The following is a 14,504-nucleotide window of genomic DNA, read 5'->3' as shown; positions in this document are numbered from 1 at the left end:
GTGTATGTGATGATTCTGTCTCTAGAGACTAAATATGGTACTCTGGGAAGTCATGACCCCATTTTTAATGACGAGTTTAGATCTATTTAGCTATATCACCATTGAAAGAAAGAGTGATGGCCATGCACGCCACGTACTTACTGGTTGATTTACCATAGCTATGCCTCTGAAACTCAGCTGCAAATGGGTCCAGGCTCACAATGCAACTTTATAGAAGTGTTCATTTTTCTGGGTAGTTGCCATGTACATAGCAGGTGGAGCTTTCATAATTGCTTTCTCTGTACTCGATCTTCCATATTGCCCCCCAAAGCTCTTTCACTATTCACCAGTGTTCTTCTGGTCTCAACTCATTCCTCTGAAAATCTGGAAATACCGCACCTGACCCTGATTATTCATTTATTAATGATGATTAGAGTGACTATATAATTCACCATTTAAATCAGACATTTAAGAAATCAGGAGATAAAGTCATAATAATTGTACCTGACAGAAAAAAGGAGCAATAAAACTAGATTAGCCTAGGTATAATGGGCCTCATGGGCACTGTTCTGATGTCCTAAGCGGCTCAGAAATGATCACACACTGGCATACTTTGCTGTTGGGCCTATCTTCATGGGTATAGCATAATCTCATTGTACACATAGTCTTTTGAGAGATCAGAATTCGCTTCTTTGACCTACTCAAGCAAACCAGAGATTAATGGAAGCCGTATAAGTTATACGCTGAATTTAAACCTAGCTTTTGACCATTTTTCACAAACTTATTTTCCATTTCTCCCATTACCAGAAAGCCAAGCCATTCCAGCCCCATAGAGTAACTTGGAGTATAATTGAGATTTGAATGAACAACACATGTAGCTTTTAAGGTTAAATGAATATTGTTTGACATATAGTACACTAGAGTTGTTTTTCATTTTGTTCTAAAAAAATTGGTTAAAATTGCATCTTGTTTCTTCTCAGGATTAGCTAGAATCCATCTGTCTCCATTAGAATCACTGTTCTTTTTTCCAAACAGTGGTTGAAAGAAAAAAATCCAAATCACTCAAGACAAACTGTCCAGTGAATTGGGAAAATGAAGCAGGGTTTTAGGATATTCATGCCTATTTTCCCCATGACATTAGAGCTAAAATTATAAATGAATATGTTGTATCTATTTTTAGTAATCAGACGGACACTAGCCAGGTCTAGAGAGCTACTTTTAGACATACAAGGTATTAGCATCTAAAATGACCATTGCAGTCTGTCAATGATTTCAATTAGTTTAAGTGAAGAGTTGAAACCTTTATCAGCTGTTTACTAAAGTGATAAAATTTAGGTAATGTCATTCTGATGATTTTTAAATCTCAAAGGTGACAGAAATAGTAGCAGTCTCTTGATATATGTTATAGAAAGAAAGAGATAAATATTCCCTATAGTAAAGAGTTTCTCTCTGTCTCTCTCTGTCTCTGTCTCTGTCTCTCTGTCTCTCTGTCTCTCTCTCTCTCTCTCTCTCTCTCTCTGTGTGTGTGTGTGTGTGTGTGTGTGTGTGTGTACATACTCAGAAGTCATAGTTTGAGTACTTTTGTAAGTGGGTAAAATACTTTGTTTTATTAACAAGTCTCCATTTGCAAGCGCTCAGGCAGTGACACGTTCAACTGACCCTATTTTACAGGGTATTAATCTTCGGCTGCCATTCTTGACACTGCCTTAACCCATTTGCTTTGCCACTGCCTTAACCCATTTGCTTTGCCATCTTAAGTTTCTGCCTAGTCGTGGCTGCATGCTTCTGTAAGGCTTCTGCATTTTGACTGGACCATAAGTACTTAAAGGCTCTTAAATGAGAAACTCTTTCGAAACTCCAGTGCCTTTCAAAACTGAACTTCAGTGATGGCTGGGCTAGAAAACCACTTGTTTGCTAATATCCGTCAGGAAATCATTAAGAGTGAATTTGATGAAGAGAGCTGTGCTGTGATTTTTCTTTTGGAATTTATTTTCTCTCTTCGGCTACTCGGATTTGGCTTGGAGCCATATCTTGCAGCTTTATCGCATTTCATTGTACCATTTGCTGGTAAATCCCTTTCTAGTTTCCAGTCTTCTCTCTGGTATACTTCCATTTGGCGCACACCCATCACTGCCAACTAAAACAGGGCAAACAAATCTCAGTTTATCCCTACTCAGTCACCGTCAAGGACAGTGAACACCTCCCCAGATTTTCAGTCTGGCAATCATTTCATTCTCTTCTTTCTTCCTCCATGGTCATATCACCCACCAGCCTTAACACTTTCTTTTGGTCTTCAGCCAGGAGACTCGACTTTCCTCCCTAAGTAGTGCACAAGGATACATAGCCTGTTACCTCTCACTACTAGAGCTGTATCCTGATGAGACACCAAAGTTTTAGTGATCGCCACCTACTCTACACTCTGGTGCCTGAAGAAGCTTCTTGGGATATCATTTGTGCTATAGGACCCTCTATCTAAAAATTAATAGCAGCATGCAATGTGAATTCTCCAACCTGTTTTTGATGTCCCCATTTACAACTTCTCTTTAACTTCAAAAACACCCTACTCTCACCTTCCTTCTCCTCCCAACCCCCTTCTCTCCAATTACCAGCCCCTTATTTTCCCAACCCGAAATTTGTATTCAAACCATACCTGCTTGCTTCCCCTAGTGTGCAACTTGCTATTTCCAAAGTGATGCTTCTTTGCAAGTGTCGTTCATTTCATCTGAGATATTCTGCCCCTGTCAGTGTCCCTGTGTCTCCGTAAACGTCCATAACCCACCTCTAAATAGTGGGGCATAGGTCATTTAAGATGCTTTTTTTATGATTCCCTCTGACTTGTTCATCTTCCCACTCAATACGGCCTAAGCTGTTTTTCCAGCTGGTGATCTTCATATGTTTTTAAACTGTGTCTTAAACTGATGTCCAGTCACTTCCAAATGTAGCACGAACATCTTGAGGGCAAGGACCCGGCAGGATTTCTCTCACTTGCCATAGTACCAGTCTTTCCACTTGTTCAGCATTCAAGGCTTGTTACTGACTCTTCAGTATTATTGCCAGTCACAGCTAACTCTCAGTGTAGTCAGCCAGAGTTTCCACATAGGTCTTTAGAGAGTCCTTGTCTATCTTCCTATGTCCTGCACCCACACAGGAAGAAAGTCGTTCTTTCAACCACACACTTCATTTGGTATTTGTATTGAAGTTCAGTTGCATACTAAGGCACTGACTGATATGTACCCAACAATATACCAGCTGTTCTAGCCCAGTTATTTTTAAATTTCTCTATGCCTCCAACTCCATTGATGAGTTCACCAAAATCTAAATTACTGGCCCTCATCCCATATTTTATGATTCAGTAGGTCTGGGGTGGGATCCAAACCTTTGAGTGTCTAACAAATTCCCAGATGATGACAACGAGACCACACTTTGGAAAGTAGTGACCAAGAAGATACAAAAATAGTCTGAGACACAATCTCTTGTTTAAAGTAACTTACAGTTTGTCCATGAAGGACCGAAAAACATTTAGCAGTCAAAAATATTCATAATGATTTGTTGTGCATTCATGGAGCAAATGATGAGTGACTACTATGTGCAAATTGATATTGTCAGTAGTGATGTTACTTCAGTGATCAGGGTATGCAAAAAATCTTGATTTTCATGGTGGAATTATAGTGGGAGAAAACAGAAAGTGAACAGAATATTTAAAATGTAAAGCAATTCTACGTTCTCCGGAGAAAAAGAGTGGTTAAGACATATCAGAAGGTTCAGAGGTTTCCCAGTTCCATCATTTGATGGTGATGCAGTCACAAGTGACAAGGAGTAAACCATACTCTTATAGGAAGAACATGATTATTCAGGAATGTTGCCTGCAGTTTGGGTGTTAATTTATATGAATATTAGTTAACTATTAATAGCTATTTTTACTGTGAGCCTTGGTTTCTCCATTTGTTCCATGTAACACTTGGACAAAATTGTGTCTGAAGTTCTCTACATTTCTAAAAGTGTAGGACACCAAGTAAATGATCTAGGTACTGTAGGTTAAGTCTGGAATCTTAGCATGTGTAAGGTTGACATAGGAGGCTATCAAAACAACTTTCAAGCCTTTTCCAATGCTTAAAATATTATATAATTTTCCTCACTACTACTATAATGTACTGGATAAATTAACATGTTATGATTTCATTCCAAGGTCTTAAAAGCTTGAGAGATAAATTATAACAAATAAAAATATTCTATTTTTTCCATATTCTGTGTTACCCCATTCAGCAGCTGGTTGGTGTTTAGCATAACATATATTAAATATACATTATCCACATACACATATTTACATATATGCCTGTATGGTCATAGGTCACCAAAGCTTCTTGAAAATTACCCAATTCGCTTTTATTTTAATCAGTTAATAAATACCCATATCTTTTATATGCTTATGTTTCACAAAACCTTAATGTAACATCTTCCTCTTAAAAGTAGTTGCTCTGAGTTGGGTGTGGTGATGCACTCTTGTAGTCACAGCACTTAAGGCAGAGGAAGTATCATAACCTCCAGAACAACCAGAACAACTCACTACATAGTGAGTTCCAGTTAAGCTACAACTACATAGAGAGATCCTGCCTTAAAATAAAACAGCAGCTATTCTGGAAGACTTTAGTAATAGGGAGTTTACTGTGCAAAGAATGGGTCCTATAGACCTAGACAAAGGTGTCTCAGATCAAAATAAAAGACAATACAATGCTGTTTTATTACTACAGCTCTACAATATAGTTGAAATGTGGTATGGTAACCCCCTTTTGCATTATTCTTTTTACTTAGGATTTGGCTTCCTTGTCATTTTTAGAATCTTCCCTATCTATATACCTGTGTAGATGTGTGTACATGTTGGTGTGTGTGTGTGTGTGTGTGTGTGTGTGTGTGTGTGTGTGTAAAACAATATTAACCAAAGAAAAGGAGTTCATGAATTTGAGAGCAAATGAGGAACCATTGAGGAAATTTGGAGGGAAAGGAAGAGTGGAAATGTTGTAAGTAGAGCACACATGTACAAATATCTAAAGAAATTTGAAAAAAAAACAAAAAGAACATTTTGGATATTTCTTGCTTAAATACTCTAGTCATGGCAAGTTTACTTTTACTTTCAAATCAGTTTATACCTTCTTAGAGACACAATGGTGAACTTAATTCTTGACCAATGAAAATTTCAAAACTCAGTGTTTTAAGGATACTATAAACACAAGTTAAATATGATCTGCAAAATACTTAACTGTCAGTAGAATAAAATAAGCAAAAGCAATGGTGATGGCTATATTAAGGTGAAAAGCTATTATTTTCCCGTTTATATTCCAAGTTCTGGATAATGTTACCAGTTGATCCATTTAGAAAATGATAACTTTCTTCTGAGTTGTTTTGAATCATGAAGCCCACCCAGAGAAATTGTGGAGTGCTGTTTCTTGAAGGGTAGCCACAAGAACTAAAATTCTGTGGGAACTTTAGAAACATGGTTCCAAAAAATGTGGCTGCATCAAAATGGTGATAGCTGCCCCTTCTATGTATGTGTGATTCTTTCTTTATTCTTTTTTATTAAACAGGGGATGGAGAATTATCATGGGAACATTCTGATGCTGATATCTTCCGGCAACCTGCCAACAGAGAAGCAGTAAGTGTGATGAGCTTCAACATTTCCACACTCGACACTAGCTAGTCAAACTTTGTTTTCCCCGTGGCTATTTATCTTTTATTCTAAAAGACCCATTTCTAGCATCAGTTTTTTCCTTCCTCAGAAAACTTCAATGATGTCATTGCTAACCTGTAAACATTTATCATTGACCATTAGGGCAAGATCTGGAGCACAATGCAGCCATGACCTTCTGTCTAGGTCTGAAGTTGGGATGCTCTTAGAATGACCTGAGAAGTCTATATGTTCTCTCTAAGGAGGACAGTCACCATGACTATTCTCAACAGTGAAGACTTTCTGTGGCATTTTAATATAATCCACTTTATCCTTTCAGCCATATTCCTTAGAAACCTGAGACTTCTTGGTCATGTAGAAAGAAAATAAAAACTATTGTATTAGAATGTAATAAGTATATAGTATCACATAGTATATATAATATTTTCATGGGTATATTATATATTACACATAATATTTTCATGTATATTATAATATATATAGTAATAGTATATGTTTATTCAATTAACAAAATATACCATCTCTAAGAATGACTGTCTAAGAAGAGTCACTCAATCATCTTAAAATTTGAAAAGAAAATGTTCTAGCTCAAAGAATGAATCACATTTAAGGGACTTATGAAAGTGTTTCCAATGTGTTTGTAATTGTACACAAACAGGTGTTCACTGAATCCCCTGTGTAAGAACTATTCTCAAAACCCATTACAGCTTTGCTTTCAAAAGTTTAAATCAAATGAACACAAATTTTATCAATGTACGTTTGGCTATATATACCTAATCATTGGTATATAATAACATTGTTAGTAAGAATGTAACAGAAATTGACAAGATGGCTCAGCAGGCCTTGGCTGTCAAACCTGAGTTCTATCTCCAGGACCCACATGGTAAAAGGAGAGATCCAACTTAAGTTTCCCACCGACCTCCACACACAAACCTACCATAGTACGTTGTAAACACACGCACTAAATAAGTAATAAGTTTAAAAAGTAAAATTGTACCTAAATGTAGGAAAACAAAGAAAAAGTCAGATATACTAAAACAAATGTAAAATTTGTATGTGCTTTTATAAAAAATGTATAAATGAGAACAATCTGAAAGAGCATATATCAATATGATAATAATAGTAATAAAGGGATAGAAATAGACATGAGGAAAAGCTGAATTTGACTTCTTTATGCTCTTGTTATTTCATGTTTTTCCATGGTAAGAATTCATTTTATAATAAATAAAATTAAGTGGTTTTGTAAAATCTTAGAAACTGGAAACAAGACAGTACATTAGGTTATAAAGCAGGTTATTTTCATAAATATGGCATAATGAAGGAATCTCAAAAGTTACTATTGAGTGACAGTTGCAAACATCACCATGTCACTTAGGCTATGATTCACTGTCATCACAATGGCCAGTTTTGACTTGCACATCCCGTCTTGCCAACACCATACCAAAAGCTTCGACAATGATGGTGTATAGTTTTGCATTGCCTTATTACTTGGTGGTATTGCTTTCTAAATATTACCATTTTCGATTCAGTGTACAATTGTCGCCAAGGTGAAAACCAGTGCATTGGCATCTCACAATAGCAAGATTTGTCTCACAAGAGAGACTGACTTCTCCCATTCAGGGAAAGATTTTCTCCATTCCACTCTGTCCGATTTAGAGTAAGATACTATACAGATCCTAACAAGGCAATGGTTGTAATCTTAGTTTTTGGTGTTGTGGGTTTTCTCTTTTCTTCAATCCAGGTTTTTGTTTCTGTAAGAAGTTGAGAGCAACTGCATTAGTGGTTATCACTAAATGTCATTCAAACTTTAGTCCCAGTCACATTATTCTGCTTAGCTTCCACGGTAGATGTTATTCATTTTCTCTCCTTCTTTTATTCCATATATAGTACTCTGAATGCCCATATATTGTCTATCAGCTTCACCAGTCCTCCTAAACTTCAATCAGGGATGACTCAATCTAGGATTGTAGCAAGAGGAGCCAACATTTGGCAGTCATAAAACCACAATGGCAGATGGTTCCACTGTATTATGAGTAAAGATTTCCCTTTGTTCTGAGGGGGGTGTTATTGTGCAATATGATTTGAATAATACATAGCATCTGTAGTAATGGAAAAGTATGTACCTGGGATATAGTAGGCACCCAATAAATATGCATGTGTTGAGTGAACGGGTATATAAGATAGAATAAAATGTGTGGAAGATCAACACAAAAAGCCTCAGAGCTTTAAGTCATCCCAATGTCTATCAGCTGGTAAACAGATAAATTAAATGTCCATATAGAGGAATACTAGTTAGCATTAGTCAGGAATAAATAACTGAAACACAAAAATATACACCTGACACCCTTCAGAAATGTACTAATGGAAGACAGATATGACTGTTGCCTATAGTAGCACCACGTTTATACAGCACAGATTTACAAAAGTAAGTGTACTGGGAGTCAACCTGCTCGGTGGGTTCTGAGGCAGAGGTTGAGAGAGAAGAACTGTAAATAGCCAAAAAGTTCTATGAGGAAGTGATAGAATTTCTCTCTGGTAATAGTTGTATGACTCTAGAAATTTGCTAAATTCATTGGATTTTACATCTACAATGAGTGAGGTTGTTTGTTTTTCTAGTGTGTAAGTTACATTTCAATAAAGGCTCTTTGAACTAAAATGAGGGAGTGCCAAAGTCACTAACAAAAAAATACAAAAAAAAAAAAAACAAAAAACAAAAAAACAAAAAAAATCAAAAAACAAACAAAAAAAATATGTGGAAGATCGACTCTGACTTTTACTCCCCATGAAATTTACCATCAGGCTAGTGCAAAGTTGGGTATATGCTTAATTGGGGGTTTCCATTGGTATAATGAAGCACCACGACCAAAGCAATTTTGTTGATGAAAGGTTTTATTTCACTTACACACTTCCGGGTAACAGTCCATTAATGAAGTGAGTCAAGGCTAGAACTTAGACAGGCCAGCAACCTGGAGTCTAGACCTGATGCAGAGACCATGGAGAGGTGCTGCTTACTGGCTTGTTCCTCATGGCTTGCTCAATCTGTTTTCTTATAGAACCCAGAAGCAACATCCCAGGGATAGCATCATCCACAATGGGCTGGGCCATCCCCTATCAATCACTAGTCAATAAAATACCCTGTAGGCATGTGTACATCCTGATCTTATGGAGGTAGTTTTTTCAGTTGACATTCCGTCATCTCCAGTGACCCTAGCTTGTGTCTACTTGACATAAAACTGCCTAATACTTTATAGAAGCAATGTGAAATAGATTAAAATCTATATGTCAGTTGCTATGTGTGCCTTGGAGTTCCCGCTGCCCTACCCCCTACTTGCTCTTGGGGGTTGGAGGTGAGATGGCAGGGAATCAACAGCACAGACTCTAGGATCAGGTGAGAAATGCTTCAGCAAGCTTATCTAAAAGCTGCTGCAAGCTCCTTTAATACCCTCCACCCACACCCCATTGGTCCTAAGAAAGCATCTATTCTAAACAGCAGTTCCTGATTGGCTGACATTGTCTGTGTCAGCAATCCTTTGTTTCTCAGGCAGTCTTCAATTAGGTACCGCCAAAGGAGATGCTTTTGTGGCTTGAGTGGCCTCTGGTGCTTATGCAGAGGCTGCCACACTTTTCCTCCTACAGTCAGTCACATTGTCAGGGAAAAATGTCAATTTGTCCATTCTAACTGTCTATAAATTTACTGAAAGGTATAGACTTTGGGCTTCTTTAATTTCAGTGTAAGATGCTCTTATTTTTTAATTCTTATAATAAATCTAATTTAAAATTTTTAAAATGTTTTGGGAAAGACATTGGCCAAAAAGTTCTTCTAGCTAGGGACTGTTGGTTGACAGTGATTAGGATAATAATGATTTTGATTATGTGGGCTAGCATACATTCTGAAGACACCTTCCAAACCAAAATTTCTTTTATAGTTTCAGATCACTATACTTGCAATTATAAAAGATAATATGGAAAAATCCTATGTATCCTTTGCCCAGTTATATTCAATGGTATTATCTCACAAATCCATAAGAAAACATTTAGAACCAAAAATGCCCATTGAAGATTCTTTTTGGACCTTAAGGCTTTACATTTCTACCAATAAAATCGTCCTATTTTAAAGATTTTATTTGTAGTTTCAATTATGTGTATATTTATAAGCACATTATATACATACATACATACATACATACATACATACATACATACATACATGAAGGTATTTGCACCTAAGTGCTATACCCATAGAAGCCAGTAGAGGTTATCAGAGATAGACCTGAAGTTACAGATGTTTATGAGCCACCAAACATGGGTTCTGTGAAACCAAAATTAGATGCTCTGCAAAAGCAATATATTTTCTTAACTGAGGAGCCATCACTTCAGTACCCCCAAACCTTATCCTTTCTTTAAAAATTCACTAATACATAACATTTTATCAGTTACTGGAGTACCCTGCAATATTTCAACAATGTATGCACTGTTACATGTTTAAATCATGTTAAACATATCTGTTTCCTCATTTGTAATCTGTAGTCAAAGCTAGATGAGTGCAGTGTGTATATCATCACTGTTGTATATTATCAGTAGTGTGCCAGATCTTCTTGCTGCTGTCTAAGGAAGACTTAGGGCTCATCTTTGCCTCACACCTTCCTCCTTACTACTTTCCCCTGGTAACACACTCTGCACTCAATATACCTTTTAGATTCCTTATATGCGTGAGACCATGGAAACTCCTCATACTTTAAACACAAGAGCAAGGAAAGAAGGCATTGCTGGAAGAGCATCTGCAGTAGAGAAGCTCTTTCTAAATGGGAAAAAAATTCTTCTAGATGGACCTCAAAAGTAAAACAGTGTCTTTAGACCTTCAAGTTAGTAAGTCAGAAGTACCAAAATACTGAGGAAAAACATATTTCTAGCAAACATTTTTTGCCTTTCTTCTCCTCCCAAGCAGCCTTTTTACAACTATTTTTAAAGATAAGCTCCAATTTCACTTACAAGTCCAAGGTCTTGATGCCTTTTCTTCTTTGCTCCAATTTACGAGGTCAGACTGGCTCCTGAACTTTTTGTATTTGGTCAGAGGACAGACTCCAAAACAGCCATTCTACAAACTGTGAAGGTTATATTTAGGAAAATATATGTATATTTGCGTGCAATAACAATAAATGAAAAGAGAGACTAGAAATGTGAAAGAAAGCAATGAAAGGTTGGAGGGAGGGAAGCAAAGGGAGAAATGCTACAATTATAATATAGTCTCAAAGATTATAAAAAGTAAAAACATTCACACACCATCACCCCCTACCTCTTGCCCCAAACGAAAACCCTTTGTTTGTGATTCCCTACCTTGTATTCACATTAGAGCATCTGTAGAATGCATAAAATTCCTGATGCCCAGGTCTAACCTCAGACCAGTTACATCAGAAACTCTAGCGGTGACAACCAGTTCCTGGCATTTTTTTTACAGCTCCTTGGGTAAGCTTTACATGCAGTCACAGTAGAGTTCTGTTTGTAAAGACTTTTCTAGACACATAGCTGAAAGTCTTTCTGCTTGGAATACCTTTTAGCCATTCCTCTCTCTCCTCTTTCTACTTCCTTTTTCTTTCTATCTCTTTTCTAAATACTCCCACTCCGACTCTATCCTCAAAACCTCAACCTGGTACTCTGAACAGATTTTCATTACTTTCTGTCCTCCGATTCACTGCCTGCAAAATAAAAGACTGACAAGACGGATTAGTTCTCTTTATGCTGTGACAAATAGTTGACAGAAGCTACGTAGGAGGAAAGATTGACACGAAGTCTCAGGACAAATAAGTCTATCATGGTAGAGAAGGCATGGTGGCTTGAGTGGATCAATTTGTAGTATTGGGACAGTGATTGGAGCTCTTCACAGGGCCTGCTCACAGCAAGATGTAGAGAACTGGACTTGAACAAGAACCAAGTCTAGTGACTCACCTCAAACAGACAGATCTCACATCTTAAAAGTTCCATAATCTCTCCAAAAACTAGCACCAGGCAAGGGCCAAGTGTGTAGACAAGACTGTGAAGACATTTCCGACTTCAGATGAATGTGTGCAGCCAAGCAGGCTACAATAGGCTCTCTGCTCAAAACATCGATGCTTCTGGCTTTGTTCTTGGTTTGCAACCATTGCCATTACTACTCCTCAGTGCTAAAATAAAGTTTTGCATTTTTTGCTTGCCATTGTAAATCAGAGGACGTCATGTACTTGCAACTTTTCCCAGGTCACTCACGGACCCTCTCTAATTGTATTGCTTTTGAACACCTTTCTTTCGGCAGCAGTGGAACACCCACCACTCAGACTTGCTTCTTCATGTTTCCTTGGCAAAATGTTGACAAACAACAGGAGGGAAAGAACAGCCTGTAATGGCCTTTGTGAAATGCAACCGATTATGGCAGAAAGAGACATATAAACCATTGTGGGAATGAGAAATATTTGCCCTAAGAATCCCATCCGTGTGCATGATACCAAACTGGAGCAAGTTCTTGTTTGTGTGAACTGTTACGCAATGTTACCAGAGTAAACTCGTAGATATAGAGGATAATATTTTTTTGTCAGAAGTCCAAAGGAGTCCTTTTATTACAGTTTCTGTTCACTTTTCCCTTTTCCCAAAGCAAATTTTTTCAAAAGATGTGCTTATGATACAGAGCAAAATAAATTTGTCTCATGGAAGGTGTGGTCAAAGGATTTCCTAACTATCTAATTTTGTTTTCTCTATCAGTGAATATAAGGATCTTCCTTTTTTTACTGCCTGTGAAACCCTTTCATGGACTTTCCCTTCTATACTCATAATATAAGTCTCTACAACGCTCCATTTTATTTAAGCCATCGCTTTCTGCCTGCACTCTACTTCAGCTCCAGAGAAAGAGAAGGAGACTAGTTGAGCTTATTGAGCCTTGGACTCTTGCTAAAAGAGTGATGGTTACTATATCAGTACCAAAAGACTCTGTACTTCTTTTGGGAAAATACTTTTATTCACTGAACAGCTATGGATGCATACAGTCTAGATAATCCACACTGTTCTCGGCACCAGAGATACAGCAGTGAACAAAACAATGTCCTTGACTCTGTAGAACTTGCATCCCACAACTCTCCTGTATCAGTAAAGTGCTCTGCTGTGTGATCTCTACATTGCCTGCGTTTCCACACTCAGGATACATTGTCTAGACCCTATTTGACTCCCAGGTTTTCCTCTTCCCCAGTTCATTTACGCATAACAGGGTTCAGTGCTTTGAAACAAACTTTTGGTTAAGTCATTTCTCGACTTAAGAAAAAAATCCCTCAAAGGCCTCTACACCCCTGCCTCTATCATTTACCAAATAAAGCACTTACCCCTTAGCTTGTCATTTAAAGTCCTCCATGATCTGGCTCCAACCCCCTTTTGGAATGTTATCCTTCAACTGTTCCCTTTTAAGGACTCTATGTTCTTTGCTACACCTTCTCAATTTGGAAACTTCTGCCTGGAATATTCCCCACAAACTGCCTGTTTAAAAAAAAAGAAGAGTCTACCCACTGTTCATGGCCCAGGTCACAAACCCTCCCCAACAAACATCTCGCCTCATAATTTAAACACCACTTTGGACTTTTTCCTGTGACCTGTTACCTTCTCACTTGTATTGCAGACTAAGTCTTAAACAGGGAAACACGAGTCTCTTAGCAAGAAGGCCCTTTAGGCTTTGGGGCTGCTTTCTTCCCCAGGAGTTTCTCTGTGAATGTAGTACCATCTACAAAGGAGAGAGGAAAACCTCAGCAAACTGTCTGTGCTGCTTTCACACCGTGGCATCCTTACCTTTGTTGTTAAAAATCAAAGCCATTGAATTGTTGCTGCCGTATATAACTCAATGCCTGCCCTCTCATTTTTGACATTTGTTTTGAACTTTTTTTCTTGTCCTTTATAGAGACATTCTTACCTCCGTTCCCCCTACGATCCTCCACCAAGCAGACAAGCTGGAGGTCTTCCCCGCTTTGCTGGGAGCAGAAGTCACCGGGGAGCTGTCATTGATTCTCAGCAAGCATCAGGGACCATCGTGCAGATCGTCATCAATAACAAGCACAAACATGGACAAGGTAAGGGGTAACCTCTTCAGCATGCCTTATCTTTAGAGAATGAACCTGGGACACAGAGCTTTATCCAATTTAAAAAAAACTTATATACTTACATGTGGATCACCTAATATGAAGTCTGCAAAGTGGTTATGAACAAGTGACTGGGGGTGACTTGTAGGACTTTCCCCATATGCACCCAGAGTGGTGTACACAAGTACCCTTTGTGCTTATGAGGGAGCCTCTAACACTTTCTCCATTGCCTCTGGGAGTTGGAGGTCATTTGGAAAAAATCTACTTTTTCAACAAACAGGACACCCAACATTCAAAACTAATCAGTGCCAAACACATCTGAAACTCTTCTCAATAGTTAAGTGTTAAATGTTAAGAGTTAAGTGTTAAGCTTTTCTCCTGGGACTCTTATTAAATATTCCTGGATCTAATCTTAGAGATTTGCTAATGAGGATCATGCTTCCAATTGAGTGAGCCAGTGAGATGTCCAGAAACCACGCAGCTGAGCACCGGGACCCCTGAGCAGGTTAACACTGTAGTCCACTCAGCCATGAGTCTGGTTGCATAAGAATCCATATATGTTCATTGGTCCATTTTTCTCCCCTCCTGCCTCAAGTACCTCATATCCAAATGTGGAGGTGAGAAGGAGAGAAAGGCATAAATATTGACTGATTCTGAGTTTGTTAAGTATCATGTCAATCAGGTTTTTTTTTGGAACCAAAGCCCAACTTGTTCCTTTTTGCATAACCACAGGCATGTTTTCTTTTCTTTAGAGAGAAAAA

General features: G+C 37.9%; 1 protein-coding gene across 2 annotated transcripts in view; it reads left to right on the top strand.

The window, feature by feature from the left end:
- The window catches only part of Chrdl1 (chordin-like 1), a 103,857-nt gene that overhangs the window by 72,286 nt on the left and 17,067 nt on the right, over window positions 1-14,504 (top strand). For both annotated transcript variants that reach the window (XM_087600277.1, NM_199502.2), the window contains 2 exon segments: window positions 5,559-5,626; window positions 13,566-13,734. In XM_087600277.1, coding sequence (XP_087456403.1) covers window positions 5,559-5,626; window positions 13,566-13,734 — 237 coding nt within the window.

The sequence above is a fragment of the Rattus norvegicus genome, chromosome X (genome assembly GCF_021556685.1).
Source record: "Rattus norvegicus strain SHRSP/BbbUtx chromosome X, alternate assembly SHRSP_T2T, whole genome shotgun sequence".
Lineage (NCBI taxonomy): Eukaryota > Metazoa > Chordata > Mammalia > Rodentia > Muridae > Rattus > Rattus norvegicus.
Note: the sequence above shows the minus strand (reverse complement) of the source record. Positions and strands in the feature narration are given on the sequence as shown.